This window comes from Odocoileus virginianus, chromosome 5, assembly GCF_023699985.2.
Source record: "Odocoileus virginianus isolate 20LAN1187 ecotype Illinois chromosome 5, Ovbor_1.2, whole genome shotgun sequence".
Taxonomy (NCBI): Eukaryota; Metazoa; Chordata; class Mammalia; order Artiodactyla; family Cervidae; genus Odocoileus; species Odocoileus virginianus.
In genome coordinates, this window is record NC_069678.1 from 16,468,829 (window position 1) to 16,492,066 (window position 23,238).

At 38.0% G+C, this 23,238-nt stretch overlaps 1 protein-coding gene across 1 annotated transcript; it reads left to right on the forward strand.

Moving 5' to 3' along the window:
* Window positions 1-525: 525 nt before the first annotated feature.
* Window positions 526-1,453, forward strand: LOC110132639 (olfactory receptor 10J1-like). Its single transcript, XM_020886085.2, is given in 2 exon segments — window positions 526-869; window positions 871-1,453. Coding segments are annotated over 2 exon segments (927 nt in total).
* Window positions 1,454-23,238: the final 21,785 nt, after the last annotated feature.

Sequence of the window (23,238 nt, forward strand, 5' to 3'; positions counted from 1 at the left end):
ACCTGCTCTGGTATTCTTGCTTGGGAAATTCCATGCACAGAGGAGCCTGCCGGGCTACAGTCCATGGGGGTCACAAAGAGTTGGACATGGAGCATACATGGAGCCTAGAGCTCTGCCTGACACCACTAAATTGAATGGATTCAATAATTGTTCAAATTCTAAGTATGCTACTTAGCTTAAAATGTTTCTACCAACAATCCTGTGATAATGTTATCACCACTGTGTTAATATAAAGGTAAGGAAATTGGTCTTAGATATGTTAATTCTTTGCCCAAGACAAGTTAGTGTATGATAGAAGTAGGATATGAGTCTATACCATTTGACCCTGAAAGTCACACACTTTAGTGAGAAAAGAACATTTCTCCCCTGTCTACTCCCAAAAGAAATGAGCATGAGTGTGGCTATAAATCAGCAGAAACCTGAAGTAGATTAAGCAAAAGAATCTGCCCAGTCTGATAATAACAGAAATCAACCAACTAGGCTCCTTATAGAATTTTTTACTTTCTTAGATACCATCTAGACTTAATGAAGAAAGAAAATCACACTCTGGTGAGTGAGTTTACTTTCCAGGGTTTCTCCAGCTTCTGTGAACACCAGGTCACCCTCTTTATCATGTTTTTTGCACTGTACATATTAACCCTGGCAGGCAACATCATCACTGTGACCATCATTAGCCTTGACCATCACCTCCACACCCCCATGTATTTCTTCCTCAGCATGCTGTCAGCTTCAGAGATCGTGTACACTGTCATCATTATACCCAAGATGCTTTGCAACCTCATAGGCCTGAGTCAGTCCATTTCTTTGGCAGGCTGTGCCTCTCAGATGTTCTTCTTCATCACTTTGGCCATCAACAACTGCTTCCTGCTAAGCTATGGGCTACGACCGCTATGTGGCCATTTGCAATCCCTTGAGGTACACAGTTATCATGAACAGGAGAGTGTGCATCCAGTTGGCGTGGGGGGCCTGCAGCATTGGGCTGATTGTGGCCACCACACAGGTGACATCTGTATTCAGGTTACCTTTCTGTGCCACAAAGGTGGCCCACTTCTTCTGTGACATCCGACCTGTGATGAAGCTCTCCTGCGTTGACACGACCGTCAATGAGATCTTGACTTTGCTCATCAGTGTCCTGGTGATCCTGGTTCCCATGGGATTGGTTTTCATTTCCTACATCCTCATCATCTCCACCATCCTTAAAATTGCCTCAGCTGAGGGTCGGAAGAAGGCCTTTGCTACCTGCGCCTCCCACCTCACTGTGGTCATCGTCCACTATGGTTGTGCCTCCATTGCCTACCTCAAGCCCAAGTCAGAGAACACCAAGGATCAGGACCAGCTGATTTCAGTGACCTACACTGTCATCACGCCACTACTGAACCCTGTGGTGTACACCCTGAGGAACAAAGAAGCCAAGGATGCTCTGCTCCGGGCCATTGGCAGGAAGCTTTCCTGATAAGATGGGCCTGTTACAAAGAGGGTCTTGGAAGATTCTATAGAGAAGAGAAAGTAAAGCAGTGCCAGCAGCACCTGGAGTGAAAATTCTGGAGCCTACCATGCTGTGGTTGGGTAGAGGAGATAAAAGGATTATAAATCCAGGCCCTGGAGAAAGGGGCTCCAAAGTACAAGCAAGCCTGCATCTGACAAGAGAACATAGATGGTATGGAGAATCAACGTAAGAGAAAGAACTTGATTTGGGGAAGTACACGGATTGTATGCATAGCCTAGGACAGAATGAGATCAAGATAGTAGAAAGGATTAATGAGGGGAGGCTGCTTCAAGGCAGTACTAAGCTTTTAAATACATTCTATAACTCTTTTTCGACATGAAGCTCACTTTTATCCATTTAGAGTTACAAAGGTTTAACATCCAATTGAAGTCATTGTTTTGTGGGCAATTCAAGTTCCTTGCATCTTAAACACCATAAATAAATGACTGTTAGTAATAATAAGCATCTATATAATTTATCAACTCCTGAAGTCTAGATCTTTTTCACGTATACGGCCAACCTGGAACTTAAGTTTTCAGGAATATGGAAGAGAAACATTTTTTGAAAATGCTTAAAATTCCTTGATAATTTAATCAAAGAGGTAGCACCAAGTAATCATTGGCATTTATATTTCAAGAATGTACAAGGATTGTTGGTGATACCCAGTTAAAAAGAAATAGTTGCCTTTGGAGACGCTTGCAGAATGGATAAAAATGGATAGTGAATGGGAGGACAAGAGAGAATCTACAAAAAGGATTAGTCAGGTGAGAGGACTGGAAAGAAGTGGATGGGTAAGGAAAGTGGTGTATGTTAACTTAGTGACTCAAAAAAAAAAAAAAAGAAAAAGATGTAGCCCATCAACCCGATCATTTCAGACCCCCAGGATCTGAATTAATATGCCATCTTTTACTAGTCACCTCCACTTCCAGTGCCCCTCCACGAGCCTGTCATCCAGTTCCACACAGTACACCTAGTGGCTTGTGACTTCTTGCTTCCTATCTCATATTCTCATGCATTTCTACAGCTTACTGTCACTTCATGGAAATCCCTTACTGCCACCCTCACTGCCTATTCAACCAGAGTGTACTCCTTTTAAAACACCAAACTAAAAGTATCTCCCTTTTATGAACTTTCTAATAAAGAAGAAATCACCTCCTCACTCTCCTACCTCCAAACTCGCACATACATTATTATAGAACAAGCATTTCCTATGATGTCTTTAAAAATGAAAGTTTGAAATGAATGCATGATGTCATAACCAGATAAAGTCTTCACTAGGTTTAGTTTAATGTTTCAGTTGTACCAAGTGGTGGCATTTTCAGAGGCTGTGTTCTCCTTCATGTTATTAATAATGTAAAAAATTAGGACTATGTTCAAATATTGTAATTTCATAAATAGCCCATTGTGGTTTAACCTTACCTACCTCTGAGTATTTTTCAAAATTTATGGTGGAATCCAAGAGAACCCAAAAATAAAGTTACCCACTGTTTGTCAATGGCCTCTCTTACTCAGTAAATACTTCTCAATTTTAGACTGTAGCTTCAAAAATGTTGCTCTGTCCATTCAAGTCTATTAATAATAATCTGTATCTGCAAAGTTAGCTACTGAAAATAGTAGCAAATAATGTTTAGAGGCCAACAGGGTAAATTGTATTCACTTTAATATGAACACTGTGAGAAAGAGACTGCATTCTGAGACCTGGCTTTACTTTTTATTCACCTCATATATTTGAATGTTTATTTAGCTTCTCTAAGCCTAAGTTTTCTCTGAAAAACATGTAGATGAAACAAATAACATTTTGTAGATGTTTCATCTACAAAACATGTCAGTTTCTCCTGACAAATGTGAAACAGTAAGTGTGAAAATCCTTTGTAAATGAAAAATCAGGGGCAAATATTCTTTATTTTTGTTAGAGTAAGAAAAGCAATATAATGTCTGTAAACTTCTAATTATATCAGAGAGTTCAGTGTCATCCATCTGAGGAGGATACTGCCACAGAGATTTTTTTTTTCTTTTAACTTTTTATTTTGTACTGGAGTATAGTCGATTAACAATGTTGTAATAGTTTCAGGTGGACAGTGAAAGGACTGAGCCAGAAATACACACGCATCCATTCTCCTCCAAACTCCCCTCCCATCCAGGCTGCCACATAACATTGAGCAGAGTTCCATGTGATAAACGGTAGGTCCTCATTGGTTATCCATTTTAAATGTAGTGCTGTGTACAAACCACAGATATTTATGATTCTTCCTTTCTGTCTGCCTGCTATCACTTTAATCCCTAGTCCTGGTTCAGGGTAGGTTCTCTTTCCTTAGACATCCTGGAGAATAATGAGGGGAATTCCACTTCTGGATGATTCATCTTCCAGACACATCCCAGTCATTTAGCCTGGTACAGCGCTTCAGAGAGCTCATGAGAACAGAAAGTGATTGTTATACTTAGCTTCCCCAGACATATGGGCTCCACCCTTCACTTCTCAACTGGTCTCCTTTGCTGGGAAGAACACAAAATCTTGAGACTTGAATTTAAGACACACCTTAACTTTCCCAACTATGTATAACTTTCCCAACTATGTATTCCTAAGGAAGTAAGGAAATCTTTCCTTATCTACGATAGGAGGTTATCAATGTCAACCATCTTTCCCATTAGGCTATTGAAAGAATCAACTAGAGTAGCATTAACAGTAGAATTGTTGTGGTAACCATAGAAAGTTAATATAATGCATCATTATCCCTGTTATTATTGGCTAACATTATCCCTGTATTCTTACCTTTCCAATTTTTCCAGGCCATCATATATTATTTCACTAATTAATTTTTGACTTCTACCTTCCTCCCACTTGTATTTAGGTTCTAATTACTGTTGTATTCTTCCTTAAACATGCAGGTCATGTATTTGTAGTCTCATTTAAAAAAAACAACAAAAAACCCTTCTAAACTCTGTATGACTATCTTTCATTAGCAATTTAATGCCTATCTTGCTCTACATCAAAAACGTTCCCTCTTCATTCAGTGAAATTCAAACTCTTTACCATGATCCATCCATCCTTCAATAGGAAATGCATATTGTAACATAAGCCGGTATGCATGTATACATCTTCTCTGTGTCTGTGTGTATTCACATACAAAGGGAACATTGACAAATCATACTTATCCTTACCACAGGCAGTGCATTCTGATGTTTACATTCTAGCTTGATCTGTCCTATTTCACTTTATTTAAGTAATTTTAGTGGAGAGAGGAGCATCTACAATGTATTTTGAACAAATACTCAATAATCGAAAGTTAAAATATTCAACTGAAGCCAATGCCTCAGCCTAACGTCATTAGATTGCAGTATCTGGGATACTGAAATAAAATTAAAATGCTATTTGAAAACTTAATAACATTGGAATTTTATTATTAAACATTTGGTAATCACATTTAAACACTTGACACTTCAGAGAAAGGACATTTAGTCTTCATCGGAGCTGCTAGATTACTCCAGCAGTCACTAAAACACACACTTGGGGTACTTGGTAGATGATCACTTTTCAAGTGAGAAGATGATTTGTAGAGGATCAAAATATCTTGAGAGTAACATATCATTTTTCTCTGACACTTTCTTTTCTTCATGTTCTTTATTACGCACATATTAAAATAATGTATACTGTTCATTGTCCTACACGATTTGAAATCATGCTGTAACTCATGTGTAAAATATATGATAAGATTCATGGATTAAATGGAATTAAGAAGCTAAAAATACCATGCTTAAAAGTTGTTTTTATTTAGTATTATAAATAAAGAACACCACACAATTTTACAAATATTAGAATTCTGATATTTAATTTTCACTATTCTTTTTTGTACATGTAAACTTTGGCTTTATAAGTATATAATGTTCTTTCTAAAACTATGTAATAGCCAACAAATTTCAATATTTATATGAAGCATTATTTTCCTATTTATTTAACTATTTGAAACTCTTTAATTTGTCCAGAAAATGAACAACTCTCACAATTATCATTATTATTCTTGTATTTTACTTTTATAATAATGAAATATATTCTTCACATAATAGAATTTTAACATGTAAAGCATATAAAGCTATTTCAGTGTAATTCACAGACAGAATGATTCACTGAATTTGAAAACATAAATGAAATTCAAACATATATATATATATTTGAATACATAGACATAAAAACAGTACTCTTGCTTTATTCAGAGTACTGATGTTATACCAACTAGAGATAATAACCTATGCTGTTACATGATCACTGTTAACCTATAAATTCAGAGATGTCAAAAAACAACATACAAGATTTTGAGCCATTGACTTTGTAGAAATTGAAAACCAAAGTAGCAATTCAGCAGCAGGTTTTGACTAAATACCAAAAGCAAAATAAAACTCTGAGTTATTTCTGAGTGACCCCCTAAACTTAGGAAAAACAGGAAAAACATGGGAGATATGGATGCCGTAAAAAATACTGCATGCATGAGTGAGTGATGCTCCAAACTGGCATAATGGCAAAGTATCTGAGAAGAAAGTCCCTTATTTCTCTTTTTTATTCTTTTATTCTAAAATAGTAGTATGTGAATTGGCATTTTTCTGATTATAAAAGCAATACTGATTCTTTGAAAAACATTTCAGAAAATTATAAAGAAGAAAATTTGTTTTTTTCAAGCTCACTGCAGCCCGGCACAAACACCAGGAGATAGTGAAGGACAGGGAAGCCTGGAGTGCTGCAGTCCATGGGGTCACAGTCAGACAAAACTTAGCAAGTAAACAGCAACAATAATAAAATGAGTACCTACAGCATATCTCTTTTCCACACTTGTCAACCCTACCCCTGTACCGAATACAAGAAGGGAAAGGAAAGAGTTTAAAATTAGGCTTAGATAGCCAGTGCTTTAAAAAATGGAATATTTTTTATCTAGTCCATAGCCTCTAGTGGACTAGAGACTATGAGCCACGTTGAGCAACTGTGAGGCATGAAAACGAGACTTCCAACACATGCAATTGGATTGATACGGTATCTTAGAAGTATGTAGGAATAAAAGGGAAACTCTAGGCTTGAAATGGGAGCAGCACAAAAGTTGCTTCATACTCAGAGGTGGAGGAAAATAAGATAATGATAAATGCCAGGACACAGCAACAGGGTGTATTAGCCCAGGAGAAGGAGCCCTCCCCACAGTACTTGCTCCCAGGTAGGCAACAGGAGAGCAGCGTTGGTGATTTCCGGACAAGAGCAATACTTGGAGAAAGAGGCATGGTTAATGACACAGAGTCTAGCAATGACGAATACTAGGGAAATAAAATAAAACATAAATACAGGCAGAAGCAACTAGAAGTGTTGACCGAAAAAGCAGTAATATTTTTATAAAATAAATTAAGAAAATTAAACTCACTTCTCCTGCTCAGTGTGAAGCTAAACATACCAGCTAATCCTAACCACAATTTAAAACAAATAAATAAAATTTATAGAAATTCTGTTAAATGTAAGTTCAGAGTAGAGAGAATTCTGACAAAACACAGATTTTACATTGCATTATTTCTGACTTTTTCCTAAAACTCTACTACATTTAAGAATAGCCTCACTTCCATAGCAAAAGGAAATAGGAGATGAGTGCAAAAGAATGTGTGTGAAAAGTTTTGAAATCTGGAAAGCAGTTTAGTAAGTTGTTATTGATTTCTATGTGACCTAGTACACAGGAGAATGCTGATGTATTATAGAATGTGAGGGAGATGCCTGAGGCAGAGAGAACAACCTAAATGTCAATTTACCAATCAGAATGCCAGACGTATTCAGGAAAGTGGATAGTTAGTACTCGTGAACCTAAAAGTGAATGATTAATCTAACAAAATAGAGGTGCTTGAAAAATTTTAAGAGACATCATACAATTAGAACCTTTCCTCCACCTGGTGGATGAAGGATTACCTCCTGGAGAGAGTTAAAGAGATGAGGTAGGGTTGGGAGTGTGCTATAATAATAATAATTTTTTTAAGTGAGGAAAAGGTTAAAGACTATCAGCACACCTCACAGGATATTGACAATAAGTCTTAGAGCTCCCCACTTCGAAACTGAAGGATTTTCCCCTGGGGAATTCAGCATTTCAAGAACAAAAACTTGGATATGGACAGTTCAATGTTCTATGTTGAAAAAATAAGCTTACCCTAATAAAACCAGCTTTATCATATTACCCAGCTTTATCACCCTCCTAAGTAAAGCCCACCACCCAATCTATCTCATCCCACCACACGTACACACATACATACTACAAGGTTTCTAAACAGCTTATTAGTATGTCAAGCATACAATGTCAGTTCAATACTTTGGCCACCTGACGTGAAGAGCCAACTCACTGGAAAAGACCCTGATGCTGGGAGAGACTGAAGACAAAAGGAAAAGGGAACAGCGGAGGATGAGATGGTTAAAGAGCATCACCGACTCAGTGGACATGAATTTGAGCAAACTCTGGCAGATGCAGTTGGATATCTGAGTCAGGAAGATCTGCTGGAGAAGGGATAGGCTACCCACTCTAATATTCTTGGGCTTCCCTTGTGGCTCAGCTAGTAAAGAATCTGCCTGCAATGCAGGCGACTTGGGTTCCATCCCTGGGTTGGGAAGATCCACTGGGGAAGGGAACCACTACCCACTCCCGTATTCTCACCTGGAGAATTCCAGGGACTTTATACTCCATGGGTTCGCAAATGTCGGACACGACTGAGCAACTTTCACTTTCACTTTCTGGGAGACAGTGAAGGACAGGGATCCTGGTATGCTGTAATCCATGGGGTTGCAAAGAATCAGACATGACTTAGTGACTGAACAACAACAACAAAAATAAATTTCAATCATAGTCATAATTGACTGAAAGGATCGCCAAGTATTTGAGTAAAACCACTAACATGGAAAGAGACATCAACACAATAAACAGATAACAAAAGAATACAGAAGAATCAGATACAGTGCAGGGACTATATTAAGATCTTTCCAAAGATACTTATTTAACATTTTCAGAAGGACACAATAAAATACTTTATCGGAGAAACAAAAGCAGTGCTATATAAAAGGTATGTTCTGAGAAGCAAAAACAGATTTCACAAATTAAAAATATATTAGCTGAAATAAAAAATTAAATAGGAGAGTGGCAAGAGAAATTTGATGGAATGTCTTGAATAACAGAACAAGAATACAAACAGGAGTGAAATAAGAGGACAATATATGAATATTGAAGATAAATCAATACAGTGATTCACATACTGAATTACTATTTTGTACACACTTGATACTAATGTAATACTATAAATAAATCAACTATACCTTAATAAAAATAATAAAAATAAATTAGGTCTTGAAAATAAAAAGTTTAGGTATATATAATCAAGAGCAAATGATAACAGAACTACCTAAGTAAAACCACAAATATAATAAAGACATATATATAACTAGGGATACAAATAAAATTTTTAAAACTAAGATAATAGCAGGAAAAACTTTAGACATAATTTTAATAGAATATAAATTAACCTTGGCCTGAGAATAATCAGAAAAATAAACAGGCCAATAGTCAAAAACAAAAATTTAATCAAAATATACCTTCTACTTCTATTGAAGAGAAAGATATGAGGCCAAACATTTAAGAGAAAATATGCAGATTCTTTCAAGTCTAATAAAAAAAGAGGAGAATCTCCCTAACTCAAATCATGAGACCACTAGCTTCAAAAACTGTATCAAACCAGAAACAGGCAGTTAAAAACACAAAATTAAACACACATTGCTGACAGATAGGAGCAAATATTCTAAATAAATCTTAACAAAAGGAATCCACAGTTTGAAAAAACAGCATGTCCAAGTTGAGTTCAGGCTAGGAGTGCTAGGATGATTCAATGCTAAATAATCTATCAGAATAATTGATCATATTAACAAATTAAATTATTAAATTCATATGATTACTTCAAAAGATGAAAAACACAAAGCATTAAATATAAATCCAACACCCAATTAATCAGAAACACTCTTACCAAACTAAGACTAAAAAGGAATTTTTTTACCTTTAAGCACCTATCAGAAGTAGGCACCAACAGCATAAATATTGATAAAATATTTGAGCATTCCAATTAAATCCAGGAAAAAGACAAAAATGTATACACATAATAAGGATAAAAGACAAGATGGATATATTTTGTTCACACCTCATTTCTGCTCCTATTTGATGCATTTCACTGAGTCAAAGCAGAATAAACAAAAAGTTGTGGATGTGTCTATTGGTGAAAGTAAAGTTTGATGCTGTAAAGAACAATATTGCATAGAAATCTGGAATGTTAGGTCCATGAATCAAGGTAAATTGGAAGTGGTCAAACAGGAGATGGCAAGAGTGAGCATCAACATTTTAGGAATCAGTAAACTAAAATGGACTGGAATGGGCGAACTTAATTCAGATGACCATTATATCTACTATTGTGGGCAAGAATGCCCTAGAAGAAATAGAGTAGTCCACATAGTCAACAAAAGAGTCTGAAATGCAGTACCTGTGTGCAATCTCAAAAATGACAGAATGATCTGTGTTCGTTTCTAAGACAAACCATTCAATATCACAGTAATCCAAGTCTATGTCCCAACCACTAATGCCAAAGAAGCTGAAGTTGAGTGGTTCTATGAAGACCTACAAGACCTTCTAGGACTAACGCCAGAAAAAAAAAAAAAAAAAAGATGTACTTTCATTGTAGGGGACTGGAATGCAAAAGTAGGAAATTAAGAGATACCTGAAGTAACAGGCAAGTTTGGCCCTGGAGTATAAAATGAAGCAGAGCAAAGGCTAGCAGAGTTTTGCCAAGAAAATGTACCTGTTATAGCAAACACTCTCTTCCAAGAACACAAGAGACAACTCTACACAGGAACATCACCAGATGATCAATACCAAAATCAGGCTGACTATATTCTTTGTAGCCAAAGGTGGAGAAGCTCTAGATGAAGATACAGTCAGTAAAAACAAGACCAGGGACTGACTGTGGCTCAGATAATGAAATCCTTATTGCACAATTTAGACTTAAATTGAAGAATGTAGGGGAAACCACTAGGCCATACAGGTATGGCCTAAATCAAATCTCATATGATTATACACTGGAAGTGACAAATAGATTCAAGGGATTACATCTGTAAGACAGAGTGCTTGAAGAACTATGGACAAAGGTTTGTAACACAGTGCAGGAGGTGGTGATCAAAAATCATCCCCAAGACATAGAGAATAGACTTATGGACATGGGGAGAGGGGAGGAGGGGATGAGATGTATGGAAAGAGTAACATAGAAACTTACATTACCGTAAGTAAAATAGATAGCCAACAGGACTTTGCTGTGTGGCTCAGGAAACTGAAACAGGGGCTCTGTATCAACCTAGAGGGGTGGGATGGGGAGGGAGGTGGGAGGAAATTTCAAAAGGGAGGGGATATGTGTATACCTACAGCTGATTCATGTTGAGGTTTGACAGAAAACAGAAAAATTCTGTAAAGCAGTTATCCTTCAATAAAAAAATAATTAATTTTAAAAAAGTCCCCAAGAAAAAGAAATGCATGAAGGCAAAATGGTTGTATAAAGAGGCCTTACAAATAGCTGAAAAAAGAAGAGAAATGAAAGGCAAAGGAGAAAAGGAAATATATACCCATGTGAATGCAGAGTTCCAGAGAATAGCAAGGAGAGATAAGAAAGCCTCTTTAAGTTAATGACGCAAAGAAATAGAGGAAAACAATAGAATGGGAAAGACTAGAGATCTCCTCAAGAAAATTAGAGATATCCAGGCTTCCTTGGTGACTCAGATGGTAAAGTGTCTGCCTGGAATGCAGGAGACCCGGGTTCGATCTCTGAGCTTGAAAGACCCCTGGGAGAAGGAAATGGCAACCCACTCCAGTACTCTCGCCTGGAAAATTCCATGGATGGAGGAGCCTGGTAGGCTACAGCCCATGGGATTGCAAAGAGTCAGGCACGACTGAGCAACTTCACTTCAAGGGAACGTTTCACGCAAACTCAGGCACAATAAAGGACAGAAATGGTATGGATCTAACAGAAGAAGATACTAAGAAGAGGTGGCAAGAATACACAAAAGAACTATACAAAAAAGATCTTAATGACCTGGATAAGCATGATGGTGTGATCAGTCACCTAGAGCCAGACATTCTGGAGTGTGAAGTTAAGTGGGCCTTAGGAAGCATAACTACGAACAAAGCTAGTGGAGGTGATGGAATGCCAGCTGAGGTATTTCAAATGCTAAAAGATGATGTTGTTGAAGTGTTGCACTCAATATGCCAGCAAATTTGGAAAACTCAGCAGTGGCCGCAGGCCTGGAATAGGTCAGTATTCATTCCAATCTCAAAGAAGGGCAATGCCAAAGAGTGTTCAAACTACTGTACAGTTGTACTCATTTCATACCCTAGCAAAGTAATGTTCAAAATCCTCAAAGCTAGGTTTCAACAGTACATGAACTAAGAATTTCCAGATGTACAAGCTGGATTTAGAAAAGTCAGAGGAATAAGAGATCAAATTGCCAGCAGTCACAGGATCATTGATAAAGCAAGAGAATTCCAAACAAACATCTACTTCTGCTTCATTGACTCTGCAGAAGCCTTTGTCTGTATAGATCACAGCAAATTGTGGAATATTTTAAAAAAGTGGGGATACCAGACCACCTTACCTGCCTCCTGTGAAACCTGCATGCAGGACAAGAAGCAACAGTTAGAACTGGACATGGAACAATGGACTGGTTCAAAATTGGGAAAGAAAAGAATGTGTCAAGGCTGTATATTGCCACCCTGCTTATTTAACTTATATGTAGAGTACATCATGTGAAATGCTGGGCTGGATGAAGCACAAGCTGGACTCAAGATTTCCAGGAGAAATAGAAATAATCTCAGATATGCAGATGACACCATCTTTATGGTAGAAAGTGAGGATGGATTAAAGTATCTTGATGAAGGTGAAAGAGGAGAGTGAAAAAGCTGGGTTAAAACTCAGCATTCAAAAAATGAAGATCATGGCATCTGGTCCCATCACTTCATGGCAGCTACATGGGGAAACAGGGGGGAAAACAGTGCCAAATTTTATTTTCTTGGGCTCCAAAATCACTATGGATGGTGACTGCAGCCATGAAATTAAAAGACACTTGCTCCTTGGAAGAAAAGCGATGACAAACCTGGACAGCATATTAAAAAGCAGAGATATTACTTTGCCTGCAATGTTTCATATAGTCAAAGCTATGGTTTTTCCAGTAGTCATATACAGATGTGAGAGCTGGACAATAAAAAAGGCTGAGGACCGAAGAATTGGTGCAATTGAACTGCAGTGCTGGAGAAGACTCTTGCAAGTCCCTTGGATAGCAAGGAGGTCAAGCCAGTCAATCCTAAAGGAAATCATTGCTGAATATTCATTGGAAGGACTGATGCTGAGGCTGAAGCTCCAATACCTTGTCCACCTGATGCAAAGAGCTGATTCATTGGAAAAGACCCTGTTGCTGGGAAATATTGAAGGCAGGAGGATGAGGGGATGACAGAGGATGGATGGCGTCACTGACTCAATGGACATGAGTTTGAGCAAACTCTGGGAGCTGATGAAGGATAGGGAAGCCTGGCATGCTGCATTCCATAGGGTCGCAAAGAGTCAGACATACTGAATGACTGAACAGCAACAATTTGACTTAAAATACAACCACATAACACAATCAAAAATTTTGTTAATGGACTTGTATAAAGATGTATAAAAATATTATATATATATATATAGAAGTAGGAAATGGCAACACACTTGAGTAGTTTTACCTGAAAAATCCCATGAACAGAGGAGCCTGTTGGGCTGCTGTCCATGGGGTTGCAAAGAGTTGGACATGACTGAGCAACTGAGCACACATGCATGTGTATATGTGTATATGTGTGTGTATATATACACAAATATATATGTCAACACTGGTGCTAGTGGTAAAGAACCCACCTGGCAATGCAGGAGACATAAAGGACTTGGGTTCAATCCCTGGATCAGGTAGATCCCCTAGAGGAGGGCATGGCAACCCACTCCACTATTTTTGCCTGGAGAATTCCATGGACAGAGGAGCTTGGAGGGCAACAGTCCATATGGTCACAAAGAGTCAGACAGGACTGAAGCAACTTAGCATACATCTCAACAATAGCCTAAGGAGAGGTGAGGTAATTAAGTTATATTAGAACAAGGGCTTTGCATAGTTTGCAAATTAAGTGGTATTAATAGGAACTAGAACTTTTAGAGTAAAAAATTATGTGCAACCTTTCTCAGGGAAGTTACTAAAAAATAATTTTTAAAAATCTAGAGAAGGAAAAATAAGGGAATGACAATGTTACACTAGAAAATATCTATTTAACAAATAGAAGACAGTAAGAGATGACAAAAGGAAAAAAGAATGACATATAGGAAATGAATAGTATAATGGGAGATTAGATCCTACCAGACCAGTAACTACATTAAATAGAAGTAAACTAGATAATCCAGTAAAAAGGTAGAGATTGTTTCGATGCTGTTCTCTCGAAACATCCCACCCTCACCTTCTCCCACAGAGTCCAAAATTCTGTTCTGTACATCTGTGTCTCTTTTTCTGTTTTGCATATAGAGTTATTGTTACCATCTTTCTAAATTCCATATATATGCGTTAGTATACTGTATTGGTCTTTATCTTTCTGGCTTACTTCACTCTGTATAATGGGAAGACCCAGAGGAATCGGGTGGAGAGGGAGGTGGGAGGGGGTATCGGGATGGGGAATACTTTTACAAGTATTCATGTCAATGTATGACAAAAACCACTACAATATTGTAAAGTAATTAGCCTCCAACTAAAAAAAATAAATGGAAAAAAAAGGTAAAGACTGGCAGAGTGAATTAAAAATATATGATCTGACTATCCAGTGTTCACAGGATACAGACTATAGATACAAAGACACAGATAGTTGTTACAGGTAAAAAGATGGAATAAGATATGCCATGCAAACAGTTGCCAAAAAAAAACATGGGTACATTAATATCAACTAAGTTGACTTTAAGACCAAAATTGTTACAAGAGAAAAGATGTACATGTTATAGTGATAAAAGTTCAATCCATCAGGAAGACATAGTAATTATAAATTGTACACATTCTGAATAACAAATCCACATAATACATGGAGCAAAAACTGACAGATTTGAAGGGAGAAATATATATAATAGTTGGAAACCTTAGCACTTCATCTTCAACGATAGATAAAACAACTAGGCCTAAGATCAACATGGAAACAGAAGACTTGAACAATACTACAAACCAAATAGAACAGACATCCAAGGAACATTCCATTCTATCAAAATACACATTCTTCTCAACAAGGACATTCTTTAGGACGGTCCATATATTAGGCCATTAAGTAGACCTCAGGAAATTTAAAAGGATTGATCAAGCAATGTATATTTCCTGAGTGTAAAGAAACTAATTAGGAATCACTTATAAAAGGAAGTTTGGAAAATTCACGAATATGTGGCTATTAACACACTAAATAATAACTAATGTATCAAAGAAGAAATCATAAAGAAAATTAGAAAGTAAGAGGAATGAAAACACATGCCAAAACTTAAGGAATACGGAAAAATCAATGCTTAGAGAGAAATATGTAAATGTGTATGTTAAAAAAAAAGAAAGTTCTCAAGTTGGTAACCTAATATTCCACTTTAAAAAAATGTAGGAAAAGAAGAGCAAGCTAAATCTAAATAAACAAAATGAAAAAAATAAAATAAAAAGAGTGGAGGAGAAGCAAATGATATAGATAATGAAAAACGATAGAAAAATTAACAAAACCTAAAGGTGGTTATTTAAAACAATCAACACAGTTAATAAAACTTGGTGCTAGCAAGGGAAAAGAGAGAGGGCACACTGCACAAATGCCAGAGGACGTGAGAGTCACTCAGTCGTGTCTGACTCTTTGCGATCCCTCGGACTGTAGCCCGCCAGGCTCCCCTGTCCATAGCATTTTCCAGGCGAGGATACTGGAGTGGGTTGCCATTCCCTTCTCCAGGGCATCTTCCTGTCCCAGGGATTGAACCCAGGTCTCCTGCACTGCAGGCAATTTTTTTACCATCTGAGTCACCAGGGAAGCCCAGAGTAAAGGAGAGAGCACACAAACAGCCACAATCATGAATTAAAGAGAAGATGTTACCAGCGACCTTACAGAAATTTAAAAAGATTTCAACAGAATTATATGAACAACTGTATGCCAACAAATTAGACAGCCTAGATAAAATGGAGGAATTCCCAGAAATTCATAAGCTATCAAAACCCACTTAAGAAGAAATAGAATATCTGAATAGACCTATAATAAGAACAAACTTCCCATAAAGAATAGCCCGGGACCAGATAATTTCCCTGGTGAAGTCAATGAAACATTAAGAATTTATCCCAATCGTTTACAAACTCATTCAAAGAACAAGAGAAGGAAATATTTTTCAATGCATTCTATGAGACTAGTATTGTCTTTTTTTGAGACTAATATTACCTTAATATCAAAACCAGACAATGATACCACAAGAAAAAAACACTACAGGTCAATATTCCTTACGAATATAGAAGCAAAAATCCTCACCAAAATGCAATCCAGCAACAATTCATTTCTAGGCATATATCCAAAAGAAATGAACACATGTTACATTCATAACACCTAAAAAGTGGTATCAGTCCAAATTTTAATCAACTGGTGAATGGATAAATAGAGTTTATCAACATATTAGAATATTATTTAGTCATAAAAATGAACAAAATATTGATACATGCTACAACATGGTTGAACCTTGAAAGCATTACACTAAGCAAAATAAGCTAATCACAAAAGACAACATATTGTATGATTCCATTTATATAAAGTCTTCAGAACAGGCAAATCCATAGAGATAGAAAGTAGATTAGTATTTGTGAGCAGCTGAGAAAGGGAAGAAATAGAGCAGCTGCTGATGGCTAATGCAGGGTATCTTTAGGGGTGATAAAAATGTTCTGAAATTAGACAGTGGTGATAGTTGCACAACGCTGTGAATTTACTAAAAGCCACTAAATTGCACACTTTGAAAGTCTGAACTTTATGTTCTGTGAATTATAGCTCAATAGAGTTGTTATATAAAAATATCCATTTACAGCAATAACAAAAACACCTGAGCACCTTAAAAAAATACAGCAAAAATAGACAAGATCCTTCTGTAGAATATTATTTCACTTTACTGAAGGACACAAAGAAAGAACTGCATAAATGGATCCATATTCATTGGTAGGGAGATTTAAAGATGCAAAGTCAATCCACAAATTCAGTGCAGTCCTATTAACAAGCCCAGTAAGATGCTGCACACACACTGAAAAACTAATTCTAAAATTAGTTCATTCCTTTATTTAACAAATATTTATTGAGTGCTTACACTGTGTCACTTTTATTAAAGCTTCTAGGGGTGCAGCAATCAAACTGATAAACAGTATCATTGCTTTCATGGTGCTTATATTTAGTAATGTGTTAAAATAGGCAAGACTATTTAAGAAAAAATTACAATGGGTTTCTTCATCTAGCAAATATCAAGATATATCGTAAATCTATAATAATTAAAGCAGCATAAAATTGGTACAAAAATAGCCAAAATTGATCTATATAAACAAATATAATTAAAAAATATGTGTATAGATGTGTACACATATACTAATTTGGCATATGGTAAGGAAGAAAGGAGTATGACTGAATAGACAAGGCTTAGATACATGCAATAGTGAAGCTTTTTGTCTTTAGACTTTTTAAACTGTACTTCTTGGCTCTGAACTGCAGTTCACTTAGAGCAATAACTTTAGAAAGGAAGGAAGGGAGGGAGGAAAAAAAAAAAAAAGAGTCTCGCTTGATTCTCAGCAACTGATGCTATGAAGCACAGGGTAGGTTCTAATCTGCTGGCTGGGATTTAGGAATAAGAGAAAATCAACAAGAAAACAAGTTTTGTAAAGTCCATCTCTCACACATATACCAAAAAATAATCAGTGATGAGAGCCCCTTAGAACCTCCTGACCCCAGCTCTACATCTCGTTTCCTCCCCTCCCCCATTTGGGCATTTTTTAATGCCCCTTGCAATGGACCACAGAAATGCCCAAAGATGAAAGAGGCCTGTGACCTCCTCATTGGTTACTTTCAAAAGTGATGCTTCCCCATTCCTACATCTAGCTCCTTTTCAAATTCTAAAGTCAGCATGGTCAGGGCAAGGAGAGGAAACCTCAGCAAACACAGTTCACAACAGTAGACAACATCTTACACACTAGCTCAGACATGCTCAGAGTGGTCAGGGGATTCCTTTCGGAGGGCCTGTCAGGTCAAAACAATTTTCATGAGAATACTGACATTAATTATCTTTTTCACTCATTCTCTCTTGTGAGAGGAGTTTTCCAGAGGCTACATAATATGTGAGATGGCATTAGTTGATATGCAGAAACAAATATGGGAATCCAAATATCTCCTGTTAAAACTAGATCTTAAAAAATTTGCAAAAATCTAAATCAGTGCCATTCTTCTAAATATTTTTTTTGATTACACTTTTTTCATAACATGTCATCTATGTTATGTATTAGTATCTAATAGGCTTAATGCTATTTTTAAATGAATTAGTAAAAAATATTTTCAATTTTTTCAGTTTTAATTCCTGCCAAAGTAAAATAATATAAACAAAATCTCAGGGTCTTCAATAATTTTTAAAGAATTTAAAGGGTTCCTTGATCAAAAATTTTGAGATGGCTCCAGGCTTCTAAGAGCTAATTTCATCACATCAATATTAACAGCTAATAAACATCACTTGAATAAATGGATGAATTAAAGGATAGATACACTAGGGTTTGAAGGATACAAATACAGTTTAAATTATATAACTAGATGGCAGTTTAAATTATATAACTAGATGGCTCAGGCATCTAGATATAATTAGATGTCCTAAGATGGCAGAGGAATAAGATGGGGAGTCCTCTTTCTACCCCACAAATTCATCAAAAGATCATTTGAACGTTGAGCAAATACCACAAAACAACTTCTGAACGCTAGTGGAGGGCACCAGGCACCCAGAAAGGCAGCCCACTGTCTTCGAAAGGAAGTAGGACAAAATAGAAAAGATAAAAAGAGAGACAAAAAGTTAGGGGTGGAGACCCATCCCAGGGAGGGAGTCATAAAAGAGAAGTTTCCAAACACCGGGAAACCCTCTCACCAGCAAGTCTGTGGGGAGTTTTGGAATCTCAGAGGGCAACATAACTGGGAGGAAAAAAATAAATAAAACCCACAGATTACGCGCCTATCTGCAACTCCCAGAGGAGAAGTAGCCCAGATGCTCGCATCCGCCACCAGCAAGTGGGGGTTGAACAGGCAGGTGTGGCTGCATTGCCTAGGGTAAGGACCGGGCCTGAACGCCCTGAGGGCAATCTGAGGGAGCCAGCGTGAGATAGCGAGGGGGGGGGGGGGGGGGGGGGGGGGGAGAACTTTCCTGCAAAAAGCTCTAACCTAAGGCACTTCTGGGCTCGCTCACAGAACAAAGGACTGAGTGAACACCAGAGGAGAGCTAGCTGGCAGCGGACCAGCCCATCCTGCACTGGAGGCAGGGAGGCAGGCGGGCAGCAGCCAGAGCCGGAAGGCAAGGGGCAATCTCGGCCCCAGAGACGGCATGCTCTACCAAACTGCGAGCAGGCTCCCAGTTGCTAACCAAGTCTTTCTGGGATCCTGGACGGATGACATCCGCCAGGAGGGTCGCAGCCAGAGATCAGCTCCCCCGAGGGGACACCCGGCACAGCTGAGACGGCGCCCCCGCTGCCGCACAGGAAGCCGAGCGGCTGGGACGGGGGAGGCGATAAGACACCCCCCTCCCCCCCACACCTGGGGAGTGTGTGATCATCAAGCTCCTGGTCGCCTGAGCTGCTCGGACCTGGAAAGGGCACAAAACGCAGGCCCAACCGAGTCTGAGCCTTTGTGGAGCACCCGAGAGCCTGAACCTGAGTAGCTTAGACCTGAGAAGTGCATGCAACCTAGGGCCCACTTTAGACAGTTCCCCTGCAGAGCAACCTGGAGCCTGAGCAGTGTAGACCGGGAAAGCACACACGCCGTGAGTGGGGGCAAACCCAGGGTGGCCCAGACATTGCGAGCACTCCCCACACTCAGCAGTGATGTTTGCAGTGATCCTCCCTCCCCGCAGCACGACTGAACAAGTGAGCCTAAATAAGAGACCACCTTCACCCCCTTGTGTCAGGGAGGAAATTAGACACTGAAGAGACCTGAAAACAGAGGAAGCCAAAATAAACAGAGAAGAGGGAACGGCTTTGGAAGTGACAGGTGCAACAGATTAAAACACTGTAGTCATCATGGGTTACATTGGAAGGGACCATAGACTTTGAAAAGAAGTATAAGCTGGAACAAGGAACTATCTGAAACTGAACTGACCCCACACTGCCCTCAACAGCTCCAGAGAAATTCTTAGATATATTTTACTATTATCATTTTTTATTTAAAAAAAATTTTAAGTTCTTTATTACCCCTTTAATTTTCATTTTTAAAACCCATCACCTTCGGGGGGAAAAGACCCTATTTTTAAAGAAAATTTCATATTTTTTTTTAAAAGTTTTGCGATTTTTTTTTTTTAACATTGTATTTTTGAGAGTCTAACCTCTACTCTAGATTTTTAATCTATGCTTTTTGGTATTTGCTATCAATTGTGTACTTTTAAGAATCCAATCTTCAGTACCCATTTTTTACTTAGGAGTGTGATTAATGGCATGATTGCTGTCTCCCCTTTTGACTCTCCTTTTTCTCCCCCAGGTCACCTCTATCTCCTCCCTCCCCCTTCTCTTCTCTACTTAACTCTTTGAATCTCTTTGGGTGTTCTGGGCTCTGGAGAACACTTAGTGAACTGATCACTGGCTAGATCTGTCTCTCTCCTTTTGAGTCCCCCTCCTCTCCTCCTGGTCACCTCTATCTCCTTCCTCCCTCTTCTCTTCTCTATTGAACTCCGTGAACCTCTCTGAGTGTTCCAGACTGTGGAGAGCAAATAGAGAGTTGATTACTGGCTAGATTGCTCTCGCCTCTTTTGATTCCCCCTCTTCTCCTCCTGGTCACCTCTATCTCCCTCTTTGTGTAACTCTGTGAACCTCTCTGGGTATCCCCCACTGTGGAGAATCTTTTCACCATTAACCTAGATGTTTTATCATTGGTGCTGTATGGATGGAGAAGTCTTGAGGCTATTGTAAAAATAAGACTGAAAGCCAGAGGCAGGAGGCTTAAATCCAAAACTTGAGAACACCAGAAAACTCCTGACTCCAGGGAACATTAATCAACAAGAGCTCATCCAAAAGCCTCCATACCTACACTGAAACCAAGCTCCACCCAAGAGCCACAAGTATCAGAGCAAGACGTACCAAGCTAATTCTCCATCAAAGCAGGAACATAACCCTGAGCACAGAAATACAGGCGGCCAAAAGTCACACCAAACCCATAGACACCTCAAAACACACTACTGGACACTTCATTGCCCTCCAGAGAGAAGATATCCAGCTCAACCCGCCAGAACACCGACACAAGCTTCCTTAACCAGGAAACCTTGGCAAGCCACTTGTCCAAACCCACCCACGGGGAGGAACCTCCACAATAAAGAGGAACCACAAACTTCCAGCATACAGAAAAGCCACCCCAAACACAGAAACCTAAACAAGATGAAAAGGCAGAGAAATATTTAGCAGGTAAAGGAACATGATAAAAGCCCACCAAACCAAACAAAAGAGGAGGAGATAGGGAGTCTACCTGAAAAAGAATTCAGAATAATGATAGTAAAAATGATCCAAAATTTTGAAAAGAAAATGGAGTTACAGATAAATAGTCTGGAGACAAGGATTGAGAAGATGCAAGAAAAGTTTTACAAGGAGCTAGAAGAAATAAAAAAAGAGTCAATTAATAATGAATAATGCAGTAACTGAGATCAAAGCACTCCAGAGGGAACCAACAGTAGAATAACTGAGGCAGAAGATAGGATAAGTGAGGCAGAAGATAGAATGTTGGAAATAAATGAAGCAGAGAGGAAAAAAGAATTAAAAGAAATGAGGACAACCTCAGAGACCTCTGGGACAATGTTAAATGCCCCAACATTCAGATCATAGGAGTCCCAGAAGAAGAAGACAAAAAGAAAGTCCATGAGAAAATACTTGAGGAGATAATAGTTGAAAATCTCCCTAAAATGGGGAAGGAAATAGCTACCCAAGTCCAAGAATCCCAGAGAATCCCAAACAGGATAAACCCAAGGTGGAACACCCAAAGACACATATTAATCAAATTAACAAAGATTAAACAGAAAGAACAAATACTAAAAGCAGCAAGGGAAAAACAACAAATAACACATAAGGGGATCCCCATAAGGATAACAGCTGATCTTTCAATAGAAACTCTTCAAGCCAGAAAGGAATGGCAGGACATAGTTAAAGTGATGAAAGAGAAAAACCTACAATCCAGATTACTGTACCCAGCAAGAATATCATTCAAATATGAAGGAGAAATCAAAAGCTTTATAGACAAGCAAAATCTCAGAGAATTCAGCACCACTAAATCAGCTCTTCAACAAATGCTAAAGGGTCTTCTCTAGACAGGAAACACAGAAGGTTTATAAACTCAACTCCAAAACAACAAAGTAAATGGCAATGGGATCATACTTATCAATAATTACCTTAAATGTAAATGGGTTGAATGCCCCAAGCAAAAGACAAAGACTGGCTGAATGGATACAAAAGCAAGACTCCTATAGATGCTGTCTACAAGAGACCCACCTCAAACCTGGGGACCCATACAGACTAAAAGTGAAAGACATCACATGCAAATGGAGACCAAATGAAAGCAGGAGTAGAAATACTCATATCAGATAAAATAGACTTGCAAATAAAGGCTGTGAAAAGAGACAAAGGACACTACATAATTATCAAAGGATCAATCCAAGAAGAAGATATAACAATTATAAATGTATATGCACCCAACATAGAAGCCCCAGAATATGTAAGGCAAATGCTAACAAATATGAAAGGGGAAATTAACAGTAACACAATAATAGTGGGAGACTTTAATACTCCACTCACACCTATGGATAGATCAACTAAACAGAAAATTAGCAAGGAAAAACAAACTTTAAATGGTACAATGGACCAGTTAGACCTAATTGATGTCTATAGGACATCTCACCCTAAAACAATGAATTTCACCTTTTTCTCAAGTGCACATGGAAACTTCTCCAGGATAGATCACATCCTGGGCCATAAATCTAGCCTTGGTATATTAAAAAGAAAAAAAAATTGAAATCATCTCAAGCATCTTTTCTGATCACAATGAGGTAAAATTAGATGTCAACTACAGGGAAAAAGCTATTAAAAACACAAACATATGGAGGCTAAAAAACACATTTTTGAATAATCAACAAATCACAGAAGAAATAATAAAAGAAATAAAAATATGCATAGAAATGAATGAAAATGAAAACACAACAACTCAAAACCTATGGGATTCAGTAAAAGCAGTGCTAAGGGGAAGGTTCAACAAAAGACTACCTCAAGAAACAGGAGAAAAATCAAATAATATAACCTAACTCTAACCGAATAAATAACCTAACTCACCTAAAGCAACTAGAAAAAGAAGAAATGAAGCACCCCAGGGTTAGTAGAAAGAAATAAATCATAAAAATTAGGGCAGAAATAAATGCAGAAGAAACAAAGAAGACCATAGCCA